Source organism: Anas platyrhynchos, chromosome 2 (genome assembly GCF_047663525.1).
Source record: "Anas platyrhynchos isolate ZD024472 breed Pekin duck chromosome 2, IASCAAS_PekinDuck_T2T, whole genome shotgun sequence".
Taxonomy (NCBI): domain Eukaryota; kingdom Metazoa; phylum Chordata; class Aves; order Anseriformes; family Anatidae; genus Anas; species Anas platyrhynchos.
In genome coordinates this window covers 119759175-119777436 of record NC_092588.1, presented here as the reverse complement: position 1 = coordinate 119777436, position 18262 = coordinate 119759175, and the positions used below count along the sequence as shown (strand labels likewise).

The following is an 18262-nucleotide window of genomic DNA, read 5'->3' as shown; positions in this document are numbered from 1 at the left end:
ATCTATTGTGCAAACTGATGATGATAAACTCCACGGTAACCAGTCTACCATGTTATCTCAATGCTAGCTAGGCAGACTTAGGAAATAGGTGGAATCCTTTTTTTTTTTTTTCTTTTTCTGTAAAAGTCAAGTAACTTCTTAAGAGAGCAAAGCCTCCAGATTGTGTTGGTCCAAACAAAGTCATTAACTTCGCAGTTTTTCAACTGGTGTACTACAGGATGCCTAAATATTTACGCTGTGCTGTTTTGTGTTTGTTTGTTTGTTTTTTGTTTTATTTAATCTGTTCCCACACTGATACAGATAGGCCAGGAGATGGGTGTGGAGGACAGAGACACGGGTTTAGGTTCCAGCTCAATTCTGGCACAGCAGGTTGATTGTGGTGAGTTTCCACTGCTGTAGCAGATAAAGCATGGCGTTTAGGGGAGAGTCCTGTGATCATCTTAACCTGGCACAGTTCAGACTGCTTCTGGAGGGAGGGGATGGGGATGTGCACACACCCTTGAACTGTTCTGTTTTCAGAAAGAGTGGTTTCTTCTCCTTTTCTGTAAGAACCTGCTAAGTCCCAATAAGTACCAGGAAGAAGCAGAGCATTTGTTTCATTGCTTGAAGGGTACACACCACATTTGAGTTTAGCGACACAAGAACCTTGGTATTTACTCATAATAATGATTCTCTTTTATTGTCTTTAAATACAGAACTGTCAATCTGATGCTGGGCAACCACTTTAAGAGTGTGTTTGCTTTACCAGATAGGTTTGCTAGTTATATTTCTATATCAACTACCAAAAACGTGTTGGAACGTGAGGAGGCCCCAAGTAAGTGGTGTACTTGCAAAAATGCTGCATTTCTGAAACTGCCTACTTTTGCTTACCAATTGTAAATTACGCATCTGTTCCATAAACACTAAATTTGGAAATGAGGTCTGATGATATGGAGGAATTTCTGTCCCCATCTTGGCAGCTAATAGACTAGTTGACAAATGGCAGGAAGGAAACTGTTGTAAAAATAACACAAGGTTAAGCTGGCAGAGCACAGTTTCTACCATCACATCTTCTTGTCATTTTAAATAAGCTATTGCTAATTGTTAGGCGAGTCAGATTCTCTTCTACTCTTTCCCAATTTGTTTTATGTTTTCTTGTGCAGGGCTTTATCTAATGGGAGATACAAGGTCAAATGCAAGCCAGTACATTTTAATTTTGTTTTTCTTTTTTGGTCAAGGTGCCAATGTATACCTATGAAGAGAAAAGGAAAACAGCTTTGCATTCAATGAAAATTATCTCATTGACTTTTAGCAGTTTGGTATTTTTCCTATTTGCATACCGTACACAGTAAAGCTGCAGACTTACAAAAGCAGTCAGCCTCTCTGTAGTCATGTTGGACACTCTGGAAACGTCCCTGTGTGTAGTGGCACAAACTTCCAGTGCTTTGAGACAAAGAAGCTAGCAAGAGGCCAGTGCAAAGGAAAAAGGAAGCCCTTAAGAACTGAGCAGGCTGGATTTATTTTCAATTTTGGAACCAATGCTAAATGGATTAATTTCGCTTGAACATTTTTATGAGGACTTGCTTCTAAATTGAAGTGATTATTGTTAAACTAAATAGAGCTGCAGCACACTCCTGAGAATATCCTATGTCTCCTTCTGACCTCCCTGTTAACTGCGATTTTATTTTAGATCTTTGAAGCCTGGTTTAAAAATCAAACTTTGCAGAAACATTATTCGATTATTCAATTGTTTTCATGAAGAAGTTTAGTGACTTTTTAACAATAATATTTTGCAGAGACTGAAATATTTCAGGTGAAGCTCCTGAGGTTGCAAGTATTCCTGGGCATTCCTCTTCCTGCTGTAACTGGAAAGAGGGAGATCTTGGCAGGGATCAGTCTGCCTTGGTTGTTGTGTGATCTTGTTGCCAAGTTTGTTTTTGTTTTGTGTTTAATATAAACAGGAAAACCTACTCTTTTTTCTCCAAAGAAGTCCCCTTGAAACAGGTTTCCTTGAAGTCTCATAGATCCCTGCCTAACACCTTATCAGCTCCGTTATCAGAGCTATTTAGTTATTTAGTTCCGTTTTTAACCTCATAAGAGTGTAATTCGCTGCACAGTTTATCCTCCAATTTAAGCTTTGTGCAAATTATGTGCAATTTTTCAACCCCCCTTCCCCAGCTTTACATTAGCCTGATACTTAAGGGAAAAGCTTTCCCAGATGCTAAAACAGCAATGTTGTGCATGCTCTTTTCTGTTGGAAATGTGCTGGGATTTGTAAGGCACTTACTTGTGTGCAATAATATTGTGACTGCCATTTTAAATTCAAGACCGGGAATACAGGAACTTCAATGAATTACAGCAAAAATAATATTATTTACTGCTTTGTACTTGAAAAACATGCCCTTGAACATGCCTTAGAAGGAGAATTAAGTTTTGTAGGTTGGATCGCTGTTGCCGCAGAATGTTCCACCTTTGCTCATTTACCTCTCCTTTCCCTCTTTCGCTGCCTTCTTGTGTTTTAATTGCAACCAGCCACAACTTTTTCCCCCAACTCCTTTTTCTCCATGCCTCTCATTGAGCTCATAGACATTTCACCTATGGTCAATCCATCATTTTCAGCTGATCTTAATAGAGAGGAGCAGCTTGGCTGTGTGTAGTAACAGTGGGCAAAAATAGAAATATCACTGTGATTCACACAGTCACGTGGTAATTTGGTATGTTACCATTCACTCTCCATGGTTGCCCAGGAAGAGTTTTGTTGTGTTATTTTTTCCCCTCTTCCTTTTGTTTCATTTCTTTGGCTAAAAATGGAGGCAGAAAAATTGTATCCCAGTTTGAAATACGGCAATTTTTGCCACATTGCCAAAAAATGGCAATTAAATGGATGGCCCAGGCTACCATTTTAACTACTTCTGTCTTGTTTAGTCAGATTTCTTCCTAATAGCTTTGTGATGCTTTAATGTTGATTTTATAATTGAAAAACCTCAGTAAGTTGCATACAAGTGTCTTTGGATTTTGCACTGCAGCATGCTTAGCATAGTGGGGTCCTTTCTGTGAATGGAGTGTCTCCATGCTATAGTAATAAAAACAATAATGATAATACATTTTAGTAGATAAAGAATGCGTAAGAAGTGACGATTTATTATTAAAAATTATGTCTGCATTAATGCAAAGTTTTTGTAGTACCATTGTGGCCAAAGGATTAGCTCTTTACTTGTTCGTTTGTTTTTAATGTTGTTCTTTGGCATTCTCAATTTCAACACAGATTGATTAAGGATACATAGAGCAAAATTTATTTGAATAAGAGATTTTGTAAATGTTTGTTTTTCACTGGCCACACTAGACTAGCTGCCCTGCTTCCTTCTGGAACCCTGAGCGTGCCTCCCCTGGTGATCCAAGGCTTCTGCAATCCCTGCACCAGTTTCTGCCTAGCAATGTAGATTAGCAATCCCAGCATGGACCCTTGTGGTGGACTTCCAGGAAGGGCAATTTTCCAGTGAGGGCAGGAATGTGGTGGATTAGGAGGGAAAATCAAGGAGCACCAGAACTTTGTGTAAGAATGTCATGCTTCCTTCCCATAAGCAACCTAGCCAAAATCTTTAATACATTTTGGGCTTGCATCTTCAAGGAGAAGGGAAAAAAGAAAAAGACCTTCCAATAGTCAACGAGATATTTCCTAAAGCTGTCCAGTAAGGTGATGAACCTGTGACCATTGAGATGCACTTCCATGTTCAGTTATTTGCAGCTGCTTAGCTACAAAATAAAACAGCCAAAACCAAATCAAATGTTGCTTTTGGTTAGTGCTGGAGCAGCTTTATGTTGGGGATCACTGTGCTCTCTGCCCTATGTGCTGTTAGTATATTTTTTGTTTTCTCATTTGAATCATAGAATCATAGAATCATAGAATATCCTGAGTTGGAAGGGACCCTTAAGGATCATCAAGTCCAACTCTTAACAGCGCACAGGTCTACCCAAGTTCAGACCATGTGACTAAGTGCACAGTCCAATCTCTTCTTAAATTCAGTCAGGCTCGGTGCAGTGACCACTTCCCTGGGGAGCCTGTTCCAGTGTGCAACCACTCTCTCTGTGAAGAACCCCTTCCTGATGTCCAGCCTAAACTTCCCCTGCCTCAGCTTAACTCCATTCCCGCGGGTCCTGTCGCTGGTGTTAATGGAGAAAAGGTCTCCTGCCTCTCGACACCCCCTTACGAGGAAGTTGTAGACTGCGATGAGGTCTCCCCTCAGCCTCCTCTTCTCCAGGCTGAACAGGCCCAGTGCCCTCAGCCGTTCCTCGTACGTCTTCCCCTCCAGGCCTTTCACCATCTTCGTAGCCCTCCTCTGGACACTCTCCAACAGTTTCATGTCCTTTTTATACTGTGGTGCCCAGAACTGCACACAGTACTCGAGGTGAGGCCGCACCAGCGCAGAGTAGAGCGGGACAATCACCTCCCTTGACCTACTAGCGATGCCGTGCTTGATGCACCCCAGGACACGGTTGGCCCTCCTGGCTGCCAGGGCACACTGCCGGCTCATATTCAACTTGCTGTCTACCACGACCCCCAGATCCCTCTCTTCTAGGCTGCTCTCCAGCGTCTCATCGCCCAGTCTGTACGTGCAGCCAGGGTTTCCCCGTCCCAGGTGCAGGACCCGGCACTTGCTCTTATTGAACTTCATGCGGTTGGCGATCGCCCAGCTCTCCAACCTATCCAGATCCCTCTGCAAGGCCTTTCCACCCTCATTCGAGTCCACAACTCCTCCAAGTTTGGTGTCATCAGCAAACTTGCTCAAAATGCCTTCTATTCCTACATCCAGATCGTTTATAAAAATATTGAAAAGTACCGGCCCTAAAATGGAGCCTTGAGGGACCCCACTGGTGACCGCCCGCCAGCCTGACGCAGCCCCATTCACCATAACTCTTTGGGCCCTGCCCGTTAGCCAATTGCTCACCCATCGTATCATGTTTTTATTTAGCTGTATGCTGGACATTTTGTCCAGTAGGATCCTACGGGAAACCGTGTCAAAAGCCTTGCTGAAGTCCAAAAAAATCACATCAGCTGGTTTCCCTTGGTCCACCATACGGGTGATCTTATCATAAAAGGAAATCAGGTTAGTTAGGCAGGACCTACCCTTCACAAACCCATGCTGGCTGGGACCAATGACTGCTTTGTCCCCCATTTGAGCTAAGTCCATTGGAAAAGGTCATGCTGACAGGGTTTTTGGAAATTATATTTATTTTCCACAAGTGTGCAACTTCAAAACAGCTCAGTTACTTGCATCAGACTCTTCCTGTTCAGGGCAAAATAACCTCAAAAATAGAATCTAGGGATACAGAGTAGCTGGAGCATGAGTTCATGGGTCTGTTGCTTGTGGTTTTAACTGAAACATGTAGTTTTTCATTAGCTGGTATTTACCTCAGCATGCCATGAAATTGCACTTCTCATCATCCTGATGAAAGGCCATCCCTGGCATTTAAAATTACTTGGTTAAATTAGTTTCCTTAGACAAGGAGCATACCCTTCTTTGGTATATTGGGGTATTAGCCTAGTGTGTCTGTAGCATTGCTTGATTTTGATTCACAGCCTGATGCTATCACTACAGTGATCTGCTATTGCGTGCCTTCTGTGTTTCAAGGAAGAGGAACTGGAGTATTCACTGGAGTACATTTTTGCTAGAGGAAAAGGTTATATTATCGTTTGGTGAGCTCCTAGAAAGGACTAGGTAGTTTCCAAAAATTGATGTAAACAGTAGGCTCTTTCTGAGTCACTTCTTCCTGGGACTTTCCAGGAGAATGTCAGCAGTGTGTTCCCAGGGATTTTCATACATTAGCAATATGTGGTGAGCACCAGAAAATCCTGCTTTCCCTCCGTGCCATAGGCATACTTGGGGTGGTTGCCCAGGATGCCTGCACAGAGGAGGTAAGCTTGTGTGCACAAAATATCCTGTAACAAGGGCTAGAGGTGGAATTTTTACAAGACCTACTTAACACAAAAAAAAAAAAAAAATAGGCTGGCTGTTCTTGCAGCCTACCCTATCTGTCACTTCAGCCCTTTCAATACATGAAAAGTAGACGTGTGTGTTTTCTCCTTGGATGCTGAATCTCTGAGGCAGAGTCCTCTGTTTAAAATTGCTGTTCTCCCTCTCTAGCACAAGGCATCCAAGTATAGAGCCCACTTAGCTATATTCTGCTTCCTAGCCTCTGCTGCAGGCATTTCTAATTTACCTGCTTGGTTTTTACATGGAGAGAGGGCATGGCACCTGCCAGCAAAGGGAGGCAGAGCACGATGAGGTTTTTCCGAAGTGACACGAGGTTTGTTGGGACTTTGCCCAGGCAGGACTTTGGATTTGGTCTCGTGTGTGCCTAGAGTTTCTCTCTGCCTTGTGTTGACAGGCAGTGCTTAGTTAGACTGCTGCTTCTGGACTTGGAAAGTTGGTCCTTGACCAAACGCTACCTTTGCACTGGCTGGTTTCTTATGGGCGTTAATGTTGTAACATCACCAGAGGACAAGCTAGCAGCAACTTGGGAATGATGAGAAACAGAGAGTACAGTGCCACTTCACCGTGTGTACCACTGTTTTTCCGGGAAAGACAGATGTCCACCTGCACTCTGTAACACATGCCACAAGATAATATAATGATGGGTTGGTGGCATTGTCTTTTTTTTTTTTTTTCCAAGTTTTCTTTTGCATGCCATTATTTGGTCTGCATTACCAGACTTCATTTCTTTCATTTCTTTCCTTGAAAGTGAAGAGGTTGTGGGCTGTTGAGTTCAATACAGAGAGCTGTTGCTTTCATGCTCTTGTCTTGCAATGGAAACAATTTCTATGTAATTGGTTAAAATTATCTTCCCAATGGTCATGCATTGGACAGCTTCAAAATGTTGCATTAGCAGATCTAGACACTTAATTTGAACAGCAGTAACACACATCAGGGAACGTGGCAGCTGTGTCTGCGAGCGCTGTATCTATGCATCAGTGGATTTCTTTTTGAAGCAGATAATTGCAAGGATTTTAAACAAAGGATGTAATCTTTAACCTTTGACAGTTTTTATATCTCCACAAAAAGTTAATGCCGCTGCACTTAGGCTATAGTCCAGTATCATCGCATTTCTATTAAGACTAGGTCGTCTTGAGCTGCTTGATATTACCTAATCCCAATTTAAACTCAAGCAATAGCGCACTCGGAAGCTGACTTGCATCTTCCTCTTTCAGTCTTTCCTTTATAAGAAATCAATGTTAAAGGAAAAATTGGACATCTACAGCTATTTCACTGTGTTAATTGAATTATGAAAAGCTTAAAAGGTAAGCTTAGTACATCACTGTTAAAGCCTACTGATGTCTTACAAAGATGTTGCTCTCTTTTAATAGGGAGGTCTAGCAGTATATTACTTGCATGCAGTGATAGCTCTAATTGGAAACCTAATAGGATAGAAGAGATTTCTAAGACTATTATAAATAATAATATATAATTTTTTTTTTTTACATCTGTGGGATTTCTTTTATTGACAGTCCTTTGGGTTGAAGCTGGGAATAAAACGCAAAAACTGTTGAAATATTTCTTATTGGTTCAGAGGGCTGTATTCAGTGCTAATCACACATCACATTTCTTGAATGCTGAAGTGCTCCCAGTTGGCAGCTTTTGTGATATAAATTCCAGCAGCAAATTGGTGCTAACAAAGCTCAAGTACCTGCTCGGTTCAGTAGCTCCATCTTTAGGGAGGGAGGGGAGGATGATCGCTGGTGCAACTTGGAGCAATGACAGCATGTCAGCAGGTTGCTAATACATGCATAAAGAGGTGATTCCTCGGAGTGGAGGCTAAGGGTGCCTCAGGGAGTCCTTTTCAGTAAGTTTTCACAGTTAAGCTGGTGTCTTTCAAGAGGTAGAGCTTCCTGTTGGAAAATGGTGCTATTCCAGCCTATTGCACAAGTGGTAGCTGGAGAGCACTGAGCGCCCAAATATATAGACCTGCACAGGATGGGGACAAGTCGTTAAGGTGGAGCAGGATGCCAGGAGTGTTCAGGATGGAATGGCTTTTACTTTAATTTAGTACGGATCTTGAGCTGTGCGAGGTTTTGCGCTCCAGTGAGAGAAATCTTTCCCCAGTGGATGGCACATCACTTTGCAGAGATCCCGTCTACCTTTACTGCATTCCTTATGTGCTTTCCCTCTACTGGAAGCACACTTTCAGTCATAAATTCATTATTGTCGAAGCAATTGGCATCAAAATGCTGTTAACTTTTTATTTGTTTAATCTGGAAATAAAATTGTAGAGGTTTGATAATAGAACTAACTTCCTTTCTCTCCCCTGATCTGTCAAGAACGTGTTCACCAGTTCTGCAAAAAGCAAGAAAAAAAGCATCTCTCTGATCCCGGTTGTTATGTTGAGAATTTGTTTTTGTAATCATATGTCTATTTGTAACACTGCTACTAGCACCTAGCAATTACTCTGGTTCCTTTCACATTAATCAAATGCATATCATCGTGTATATATTCAATTTATTGGATTGCCTTCCTTCTTAAGCAGTGTTCTCCATGATTGTTATGATATGAAAAGAGCCTTTTTCTTTATTTTAATCATTCTGTCTTTTATTAGCCTTGTTAAAAGAACAAGGAGAGAAAAGCAAGGCTGATTTTGTTGTACCAGGGATGTAAAATCCGTGCCCTTACAGAAAAAGGAGAGGAGAGATTTCTGAAGTTATAGTGCATCCACGATGGAAAAAGCTGTGTCAGCACCTCCCTTTATGCAAAGGGAGTTTTCAGCTCTAGCATCTAACATAAAATACTACCACAGCAGCACAGGAAGAAAGAGGTAGCAATGGAGTCCTAAACCATTAATGGCTTTATAGGTTGAGCTGTACTTAGAAATACTCAGTGACATATGGCACGCTACAGAATACAGGTGTCTGAGGACTTCAGTAAAACTAATTTTTCAACACGCAGACGTTCATGTTCTGCAACACCTTTTGTACTGCTCTTTGTGAGCCGCTGATAGGTTAGGGAGAACCTAGAATTAGATAAAACTGATTTGGGAAAGCAGTGTTTCAATTTGACGTGGTGATTTTAATCCCCCCTCACAAAGGGGGGATGTAATGCAGTGTTGAAGGGGCGAGTTCAGGTGGTTTCGTTTTAGAAGTCAGTGTAGCAAAACGATACAAGTATAGAAAATTCTGACATGTAAGAGTATCATCATATATTTGGCTTCAATAATTATACAGTGAGCCATGGTTTCGGAATAATACAGGAAGATATTTTAATCTTGAAGAACACACATGTTTTATAGAATCAACATAAGTCCTTCATTTATTTGGTATGGTCTTTGATGTGGTGCAGTTTTATCAAGGCTGAGCTGGAGCAGTCATTTCTGAAATACACTGGAATTTGTTCTTTGAAACTAAGGTTTTCTGTTGCATTGAGACTGTGTAGCTTTTTCAGGGGGAGTTCTGGGCAGTGCTGGTTTATAAATGTCAAGTGAGAGAAGATGAAAAACCCCACCTCTAATTTCTGAGCTTTGCTAAGAAGCCTGAAACACTGATGAGTCCAGATAAGATTTCTGAGGTTCTGGAAGCATTCAATCTACTTTTAATCACTATCTTTACTTCAGGTGGTGTATGAAGTGTGGCATTGAAAACATTTTTCCATATCATACTTTGTGAGTGCAAGAGGTCATATTTATTTGAACAGTGGTAATATTCTTAAAACATCTGTGTTTTGTTTTGTTTTTTGTTTTATTTCTTAGCGCTGGCCCCAAAGGTGATAACATCTATGAATGGAGATCAACCATCCTAGGACCTCCAGGCTCTGTCTACGAGGGAGGGGTTTTCTTCCTTGATATCACCTTTACACCAGAATATCCTTTCAAGCCTCCAAAGGTAAGAGACCTGTAATTGATATCTTATGTTATGTATGCTCAACAAACCGTCCAGTAACAGGCAGCGTTAATGGAATGCAGCCCATTTGAAAGCCAGTCTTCTTTAAGACCAAATTTAAGCTCACTTCAGATATTACACTGGTTTCTGTTAGCTAATGTTAATGGCTTTTCCGATCCACTTGGTCGCTACTTTAGACCTTGTTTTCTTTTTCCCTGTTTCTGTTTATAAGAGATCCTAAGCAATTAGCATCAGTATCAGGACAGGCCTGAGGAACTGAAAAGTAAATAAACTTGGGGAGAGGGAAAAGAATACAAATACTTGTTTCTCAAAGCACTGAGTTACCATTGGCATTATGGGTTTGTGTGTTTTGGCCGCTAAAGTAGTATTTGACTTTTTTCGTTTTGTTGGGTGCTTGCGTTGCTCACTTACTTGTACAGTAACAAACTTTTGCTGTAGGTGTGTTGTATTTGTGAAGCTCTTAGGTGCCAGCACTGTTGTGTTCTAATGCCACAAGGCAAATACCAGTGCAAGTGAATGTTATCTTGTGGTTCACATACTTGGCCAGAGGAAGAGTGTTGGATTACAAGAAGAGGTGGTTGTATATACACTTCATGTTTGCCTCGTATCTGAAAGCATTTGTGTGCATGTTTAACTTTCTACTTAAAAGTAGTTGCAGCGAAAAGGTAAACACCAATGACTGCCCCATCTTCAAAGACTTCAGTCTGTTGCGCAGTAGGAAGGACTTGCTGTCATACTTCAGGCCATCAGTCCATCTCAGTGGAGACTGTGCTGTTTGGTCATACAGGCAAAATTAACGCAAGCTTCCCAAATGAAGGGAACAAAATGTTTGTCTGTTCTTGGTGGCGTAACTACAGAGTTTGTAGTAGTATCAACAGGACCTTAAATCCCACCCCTAAGTTAAGACTTTGATTCACAAACAGCATGGTCTACCTTGGGACTAGTGATTTTTCTTCTGGACACCTGTCCGTCCTTCTTTGGAGACTCTTTGACAGCACAGATACTTCTCTTGTGTCTTGTGTTAAAGTTGAACTCAGTTCAGAATAATTTTTTTACTATTTTAGTTTTAATTGGTTTGTATTGTATAATTTAGTCCAGGTGCCTATGTGCAGTATCTCGTGTCATGAGCCCAGTAAGCATTTGAAGAGGGAGCTTCTACCTTCCCATGTACGCTTTGCAATATCTTTGCTTCCTGCACTACAAGTCAAAAGCCTGATGCTTTAACAGACCTTACAGTAACTACCAATAGTATCGAGAAAGCCCTAAGTGTGAAGTTCTCTGACGCAAAACTGAAGTTACAGTTTTGTCATCCCAGCTCAGCCCTGCTTTCTGCTCTGAGCCTCTGATGGGGATTTCTTTGTCTTTATTAAAGATTAAAAACAAAACAAAATAAATAAATAAATACCTTTTTTTTTTTGTGGGATTAAAACAAAACGAAACAACAACAAAAAAAAGGTGTTGCTTATTGAGTCCTTAAAAGACTAGTTTAATGGAGATTCATTATATTGTAGCAGAGTTGCATTTGAATGGAGTCTTTCATCTATCAGGGTCCAAACTGGTTTACAAACCACATGTATGTATGCAAATAAAATACACGTCGCTTCAGCCACGTTGAGATGTGATGTAGCAGAAAGCATAGCAGTAGTCTAAGAATGTACTTGTGCTACTTGAGTATTTCAAATTTAAAGAAAAAAACTTTACTGGATTCTTACAGCGTCTCCTGTGTTAGCATGGGTGTTGATGATGATGTGGAAAATATAATCATCATACTGCTCCTGCATCCTTCCTACTAATTTGTTGATTTCACGTTGCCCAGCTGATTGCTGTAATTGATAAATACTGCTTGTAGGTCATTTGGAAGTGGTAGGACTAAGGTGATTACCACAGGCTTCCTATATTTTTGTCTTTTAGGACAAGAGGTGAAGAAATAGTTGAAACAAAACACAGTAGATCATTTTGATGACAGAACACTAGTAGGGTAGTAAAATTGTCAAAGGCTGCTTCAAAAGACTTAGCTTCATCTTTTCAGAGGTCATCTAGAGTGAAAGGACTAGTTCACTTTGAATCTTCCTTCCTCAGTAAGCCTTGAAAGAGAGGTGGAAGAAAACCTCTACTGCCTCACTAAGTGCTCTGTAATTCTCAGGACAGTCCCTTCTGTGGGCAGCCCATAGCAGAATGCATTTTATAACTTGAAAATGAAGTCTCAGCAAAGGATTTACCTTTTATAAAAAAAGTAAGAAGAAACTGGTCATCCTGACAAGCTGCCAGTCCCATAGGAATAGGAGTAAGAGAAGGTCCTGAGGCATAGCCGGTATTGACAAACGTCACGTGCTTGACAAGCATCCTAGAGATGTGTGTTGAAGGGTATGTAGGTGCAGCCTTCGTGGGCTGAGTACAGCTCAAACTGAGGTTTTGATTCAGTATGCTAGAGAATCTGTTGGGGCAAACTTCTGGGGAAGGATGCTGCCACAGGAAAGCCAGAGAGCCCATGCCAGAAGTGATAAAGACACATTCTGGGAAGGATAAAGAGAAGTGCACTACTGTACTTGAGGCTGGAGAAATTAAAGGTCTTAAAATTTGACTTGGAAATGCATTGTACAGCAGTACTTCAGTGGGAGAAGCCCTGAGACAAGGACAAATATTCTCTCCCTTGTCCTAACAGTGAATAATGGAGTTCGTTTACATTTATTAAGCATTCCATACAACACTTTGAAGATGTTAGCGTTAATCTCTTCTCTGCTTTCATGTTTTTTGCATTTTATGTGGTATTCTGGTTTTGCCTTTATGTTTCAGATAGCAATTGAGTTGGGCACATGCTGGGTGGGCCTGGCTTCGGGAGAATCCAATAAACAAAAATAATTAGAATTTAAGAGTTCAGTATCTAGTCCTCAAGCTGACTGCTATTCTTTTGTACTATTATACTGCATGTTTTCCCAAGAGTTGCATTATAGTTTGGTTAGATTTTATTTATTGAGGTGAAAACAGTAGCTTGTGTTGACCTGGTGTGCGCTTTGATCATTTGTATTAATAACCTCTAACCACTTCCTTCCCCCCACCCCCATTTTACCGCTTGTGTAAATTAACCTCTGCTATCTCTTCAGGGTAAGGTTGAGATTGGCTTCTTTGTCTTTTCAAATACTGAGCTTAATTCTGTAGTTACTGCATTAATGTAATCTCAGGTGGGACATTTCCAAAAGATTGTTCCGTTACTCTGTGTTTTTGTGCTCTTCCACGTGCTGCTCTCTTGACCCTGAATACATTACAGTACCTTCTAAGTAACTCAGTTTCTCCCAGTTTTGATCTGAATCTGCTAGTTACATGAGGTTTTTCTGTTATTGTTTGTGGTAGTGGGTTTTTTCTTTTTTCTTTTTTCCTCTTTAAGGTGTAATTAACATTTACTTTAAGCGTTATTTTGTTTCATTTTTAAGCAGGTCTGCAATTCCTCCCCCCTCTTCTGGCTCCACTTGGGTTCCCTGCATGGCTGGCTTTTGTACCATCAGCAAAAATTGCAAATGGCAAACAGCTGGACTACATGTGTCTAACACCATCCCAGTTCTGACTTGCTGCTTAAGTGAAAACAAATTTCAATTTTTCCCACAGTGCTTTGGTTAGGCACAGCTCACAGGAGAGATCTGGAGAAAACCAATTTTGGTGCCATGAGTATAATCCTTAAGAATTGTATCTTATGGTTCCTTTAGGAATCAGGCTGTTCTGCAAATATGTGGGAGTTTTCTTTCTTTCTCTCTTTCTTCTCCTTCCCAACTACTAATAAAATAAATTTTAAAAGCAAGTCTAATTCCTAGAGGCAAATATGATTTGTAATTTTTTTAATACATATCAGTTTTTAGTTAACTGGACTGAGAGACTGTCTAAAGAGAGAGCCTTCTGCAATATTGAATATTTGGCTTTTGTGCTCAGAATCAGGATTAACAACTTTCTGTCTTTACAAACTAGAACGCTTGACCTCCCTGTTAATTTGGTCCTTATTGTATCAACTTGGAAATACTCCATGCTTCCTGTCCTGGAAGTGTTTAATCTGTTAAAATTATTACCTCACCTACATTTAGAAGCCTTCTTGGAAGGGGACCAAAGCTGCAGATCAAATAGCGAGCAAGTAGTGGGCTGGGCTGAGAGATGGGAAATAAAGGCAGAGCCGTTGCCAGCAACTGCAAATGCCACAAACTTCACTTTTGCCTTAAAGTAAAGGGCAGGTGTCACAGAGACACATCTGCCCTCTGTTTGAGCTGATATGTATTGACTTCTACACAACTGTAGGGAGTCATTGCTGCTCTTCCAACAAGGATTAGATGATCCCAGAAACAAACATTGCTTTGGCATCTCACCTGCCTTGGAGGTCCTCTGTATAGACAGCAGCAGGGCTTCTTGGGTTTGGAGCTGCAGCTTGTTGCAGAAGGTGTGGGAGGCAAACATGTCTTTGCTCTCTTACAGAAATTTTGCTATTCCCACCCATAATGTGCAAAAGTGTGGGGATTTGGGAGTTTGTATGTGTGTGTGTGTAGTTCTTTTTTTTTTTTTCTTCCCTGCTTTAATCTAAAATCCAAGCAACTTGCAAGGAGCAAAGCAGAAAGTCTCCCGAAGTGTGCAGTGTGGGTGTCTCCTGTGTGACAAGTAACTGCAGTTGCGAGTCTGAGACCAAAAATAGCTGGAGCGCTCCGTGCGTCGGGAGCGTGCCTGCAAACGGCGCACAGATGCAGGACAAAAAGAGGGGCACTGGAGTGTTGTAGCTGTGTAACCCCAGCCCACGCCTGCCCCCGGAGCCTGGGAGAAAGAGGGTCACGAGCCAAATTTTTGCATCAGAAAGACTGTAGAATAAAAAATAAAAAGAGGGTTGACTGGCAACTTTTATGTGTGGGCCGGTCTAATCTCCAGGGAAAGTACCAGTGTGGTGTTCTTGTTGTACCACACACTTACCAAATGTGTTTCGCAAATACCCTTGTGACCTATAAACAGACAGTAAAATTTGTGGGTGTGGATAGCTGACAAATTCTGAGGATTTAGGGCATGAACCCGACAACCTTTATTCACGCAGATAATCCTGATTCATGCAAGTGCCACCAAATTTGTTGTCGGTGTTCATCCAGCGAGTCGGAATGAGGCCTTTCTGCAGGTCGCATTGTGTTCCCCTGCAATGTCGTGCGGTGCTTTTGTTTCCCTTTCGGATAACTTCTGTGGCACGCTGCCCGCTTCATTCACGTCTCCCATTTTTGAAAATAATAAAACCCAAATGACGGGGCTGAACGGGGCGAGCTCTGAGAAGCGAGAGGAGCCGTGGCTCCACAGCACCCTGCCCTAACTGGAGGTTTTTACAAGTGTTTGGGAACCCACGGGGAGAAATTTGTTGGTGTTAAAGCACCAGGGCCCTCTACTGCTGTGAGCAGAAAGATAAAAGCTAGTAATAACTAAAGGGGAAAATAAAAGCTGGGTTTCACAGTGACTGAAAGCACACGAGGTAGGGATCGTGGTCATTGCTTTGCAGGGGCGTTGTAGATGTGTTATCGTTTCTGAGTCTTTGCTCAGACATGCCGAGACAGCCCCGTGTGTCCTGAGGGCCCCGGCAAGTCACTCAGAGGGAAGGAAACTGAAATCCAGAACTCGTCAGGGAAAGCTGTGAGGGGAGCAGAGGCAGCAGAGGCCACTCGGGAAGGGACGAGGACAGGGAAGAGAGGAGCAGGGCCGGTGCCCTCCTCGGGGTAGGCCCGACCCCGGCTGTGATCTCGCCCATGGCCGCCAGAGGGCACCGGCGGCACGGGGACCCGGCCCGGCCCGTTGGAGGCAAGGCCTGGGCTCGGCGGCCGGGCGCTGTTGTTGGGTTTTTTATTTGATTTTTCCTCTCCACATCAGTTTTTGCTGGCTGTCAAATCAGAATTACGGCCGGTGTCGCTTACTGCCACATGGCATGTGGCGGCAGGTCACGCTAGCACTCCGTCTAATGGCTGTTTCTTGCAGGTAACGTTCCGGACAAGGATCTATCACTGTAACATCAACAGCCAAGGCGTCATCTGCCTGGACATTTTAAAAGACAACTGGAGCCCAGCATTAACCATTTCTAAAGTCCTCCTCTCCATCTGCTCCCTCCTCACAGACTGCAACCCGGGTAAGCCCCACCTGCTGCCTTGCAGCCCGCCCTCCATCAAAGTAACTCGTCCCTCATCGTGCCTTGGTGGCTTCTGCCCGGGTAGTGAGGAGAGGGGCTGCAGGTAGTCACCGGCTCTCCTCCTGGAGGCGACAGCTCCTTCCCCTGCTAAACCACCTCTGGTTTTGGGTAAGGGTTAAAGACGCTTTGCTGCTCTGTAGAAGTGCAGTAATTTGGTAACAGCTGTAAAAGTCACAAGCACAGGTCTGAAAACCAGTAGGTTAGCCTTTTACTTGCTAGCATCTATTTAAAACCAGCAACCAGCAATGCCAAAGGTAGTCCTCGGCTTCTCTAACCCCACCCGTTATCTACACCAGTTAAAAGAGATATGCCGTGCCTTACAAAGTCAATTCTAGGGGTTATATTTCTATTTACGTCTATAAAAGATGAGTAAAGCACCATAGTTCATGCTATATTATGTATAATAAAAATAATCTCTTTGGAAAAAATAAAACCTCTCCCTGTGATCTGATCTTGCCTAGAAGCAAGATTTGTATTGATACAAGAGCAGTTAGCAATGACTATCTCCCGGGCACTTTTAGAAAAGGTAAAATAAACCTGAAATATATAGATCAGTGAAAGATTTCAGTAATGCAAAATAACTATTAGATGGTTGTCTTTTAAACTCTTTAAAACTTTAATTGGCATTTCCTACTTTACTAAGTAATAGATCGATATGTCACCATAAATAAACATAAATTGATGAAGATACAGACCAACAGTTCAGTATATTTAGATTATTGTAATGTAGTCTACTTGAGTGATTCCCTTGTATTAAATTTATACTTTACTTGTCTGAAATAAGTTCCTTTTTTTTTTTTTCTTTTCAGCTGACCCCCTGGTTGGAAGTATTGCCACCCAGTATATGACTAACAGAGCAGAGCATGACAGAATGGCCAGACAATGGACCAAAAGATACGCTACATAAATGGGATTTTTGTCAAACTTACATTATTTGTCTGTGATGGAAAGAGCTGCTTATGATTTTGAAGGGGTGGGGGGAGGGAGGGTGCTGGTAAAGAGTAGGGTATTTCTATAACAGATTTTATTCAGTCTTTTATTTCCTAAGATTTTGTTGTTGTAACTTAAGGTATCTTGCTACAGTAGACAGCTAGAGTTGGGAATAGTGTATTTTAAGACTGTAATTAGTTCAGCAATATTAGCTCACATATAGTACCGAGAAGAATGTAAACTTCTTAGGCATCTTTGGTTTTCAGTTTGCTTGCAATATGCAAAAGATTAAAACAGCTTAATTTTGTACAGGTACATATGTTGGCGTTTATGTAAAAGTCCTTTCAAGACTCTACACACTGTTTTTTGCTTTTTGTTTTGTTTTTGGTTTGGGGGGTTTATTTTGTTCTGGGTTGGGTTGGGGTTTTGTTTGTTTTGTTTTGTTTTTGTAAAAAGATGTCAGGATTGTTTTCCCCTATGGAGGGCACATCGGTATTTAACAAATCCTTTTTAAAGACTGTCATCTCATGATCTGTGATACGGAGAGGTGGATATATAGCCTCATATATGAAATGAGAAGTAGTTAATGTATTATTTTATAAGCCAATCTATCTTTGTGAAAAGAATAAAGGTTTTAATCAGGACTTACGGCAACCTGTAGTGAAATACCTTAAGCTGTTTAACTGTAAGGCGTGGAATAGGAGTCACTCAGTGGATTGGTTGTATGTTGTGGGCTACTTAAGTCTGCATTTGTTACTGTGCTAATAAAAAGATGTTTAAAAACAAAAAAAAAAGGTAAGAAGAAGAGACTTCTGCTTAGTACCTTGGTTTATCACTTTGCCAGAACAGTCTCTCCCAGTACGCTTCAAGGATTACAATCTGGATGAAAACAAGGGAGCTGAGCAGGTGAGAGCACTGCCTGCCTCTGTTTTGGGAAGACACTTCTGGACAAGTATATGATGAATGACAACTCTTTCATCTGCTGACTGTGTAGGTGTTATTGAGGCTGGCACGGCCCATGAAGAGGTGACCTGCTGCAGAATCCATGCTAGGTACTTTTTAGCTCCGGTTTTCACAGCGTTGGCTTTTCAGGAGTGGTGTATTATTTGGAAGTACGGCTGCAAGAGTGTAAGAGATTTGGAAGGGAAATGAGCAGGAGGTAAGAGGAAGAAGAGAATGTCTTCATGGTTTTGTAATGGAGTGGTCAATTCCCACAAGAAAGAGGAGAAAGAATAGTGTCCGGGGAAGCCAGCAGAAGACACCTTCCTTAAAAAGGAAGCATAATGTGTAGATCC

General features: G+C 41.7%; 1 protein-coding gene across 11 annotated transcripts in view; it reads left to right on the top strand.

Annotated features, from left to right (window-relative positions):
* UBE2E1 (ubiquitin conjugating enzyme E2 E1) overlaps positions 1-17611 on the top strand; it is a 46005-nt gene extending 28394 nt beyond the window's left edge. For all 11 annotated transcript variants that reach the window (XM_038174720.2, XM_072033475.1, XM_027451061.3 and 8 more), the window contains 3 exons: positions 9712-9844; positions 15830-15977; positions 16847-17611. In XM_038174720.2, the coding sequence (XP_038030648.1) occupies positions 9712-9844; positions 15830-15977; positions 16847-16944 (379 nt within the window). In that variant the 3' untranslated portion in view covers positions 16945-17611. The remainder of the gene's footprint in view (positions 1-9711; positions 9845-15829; positions 15978-16846) is intronic.
* Positions 17612-18262: the final 651 nt, after the last annotated feature.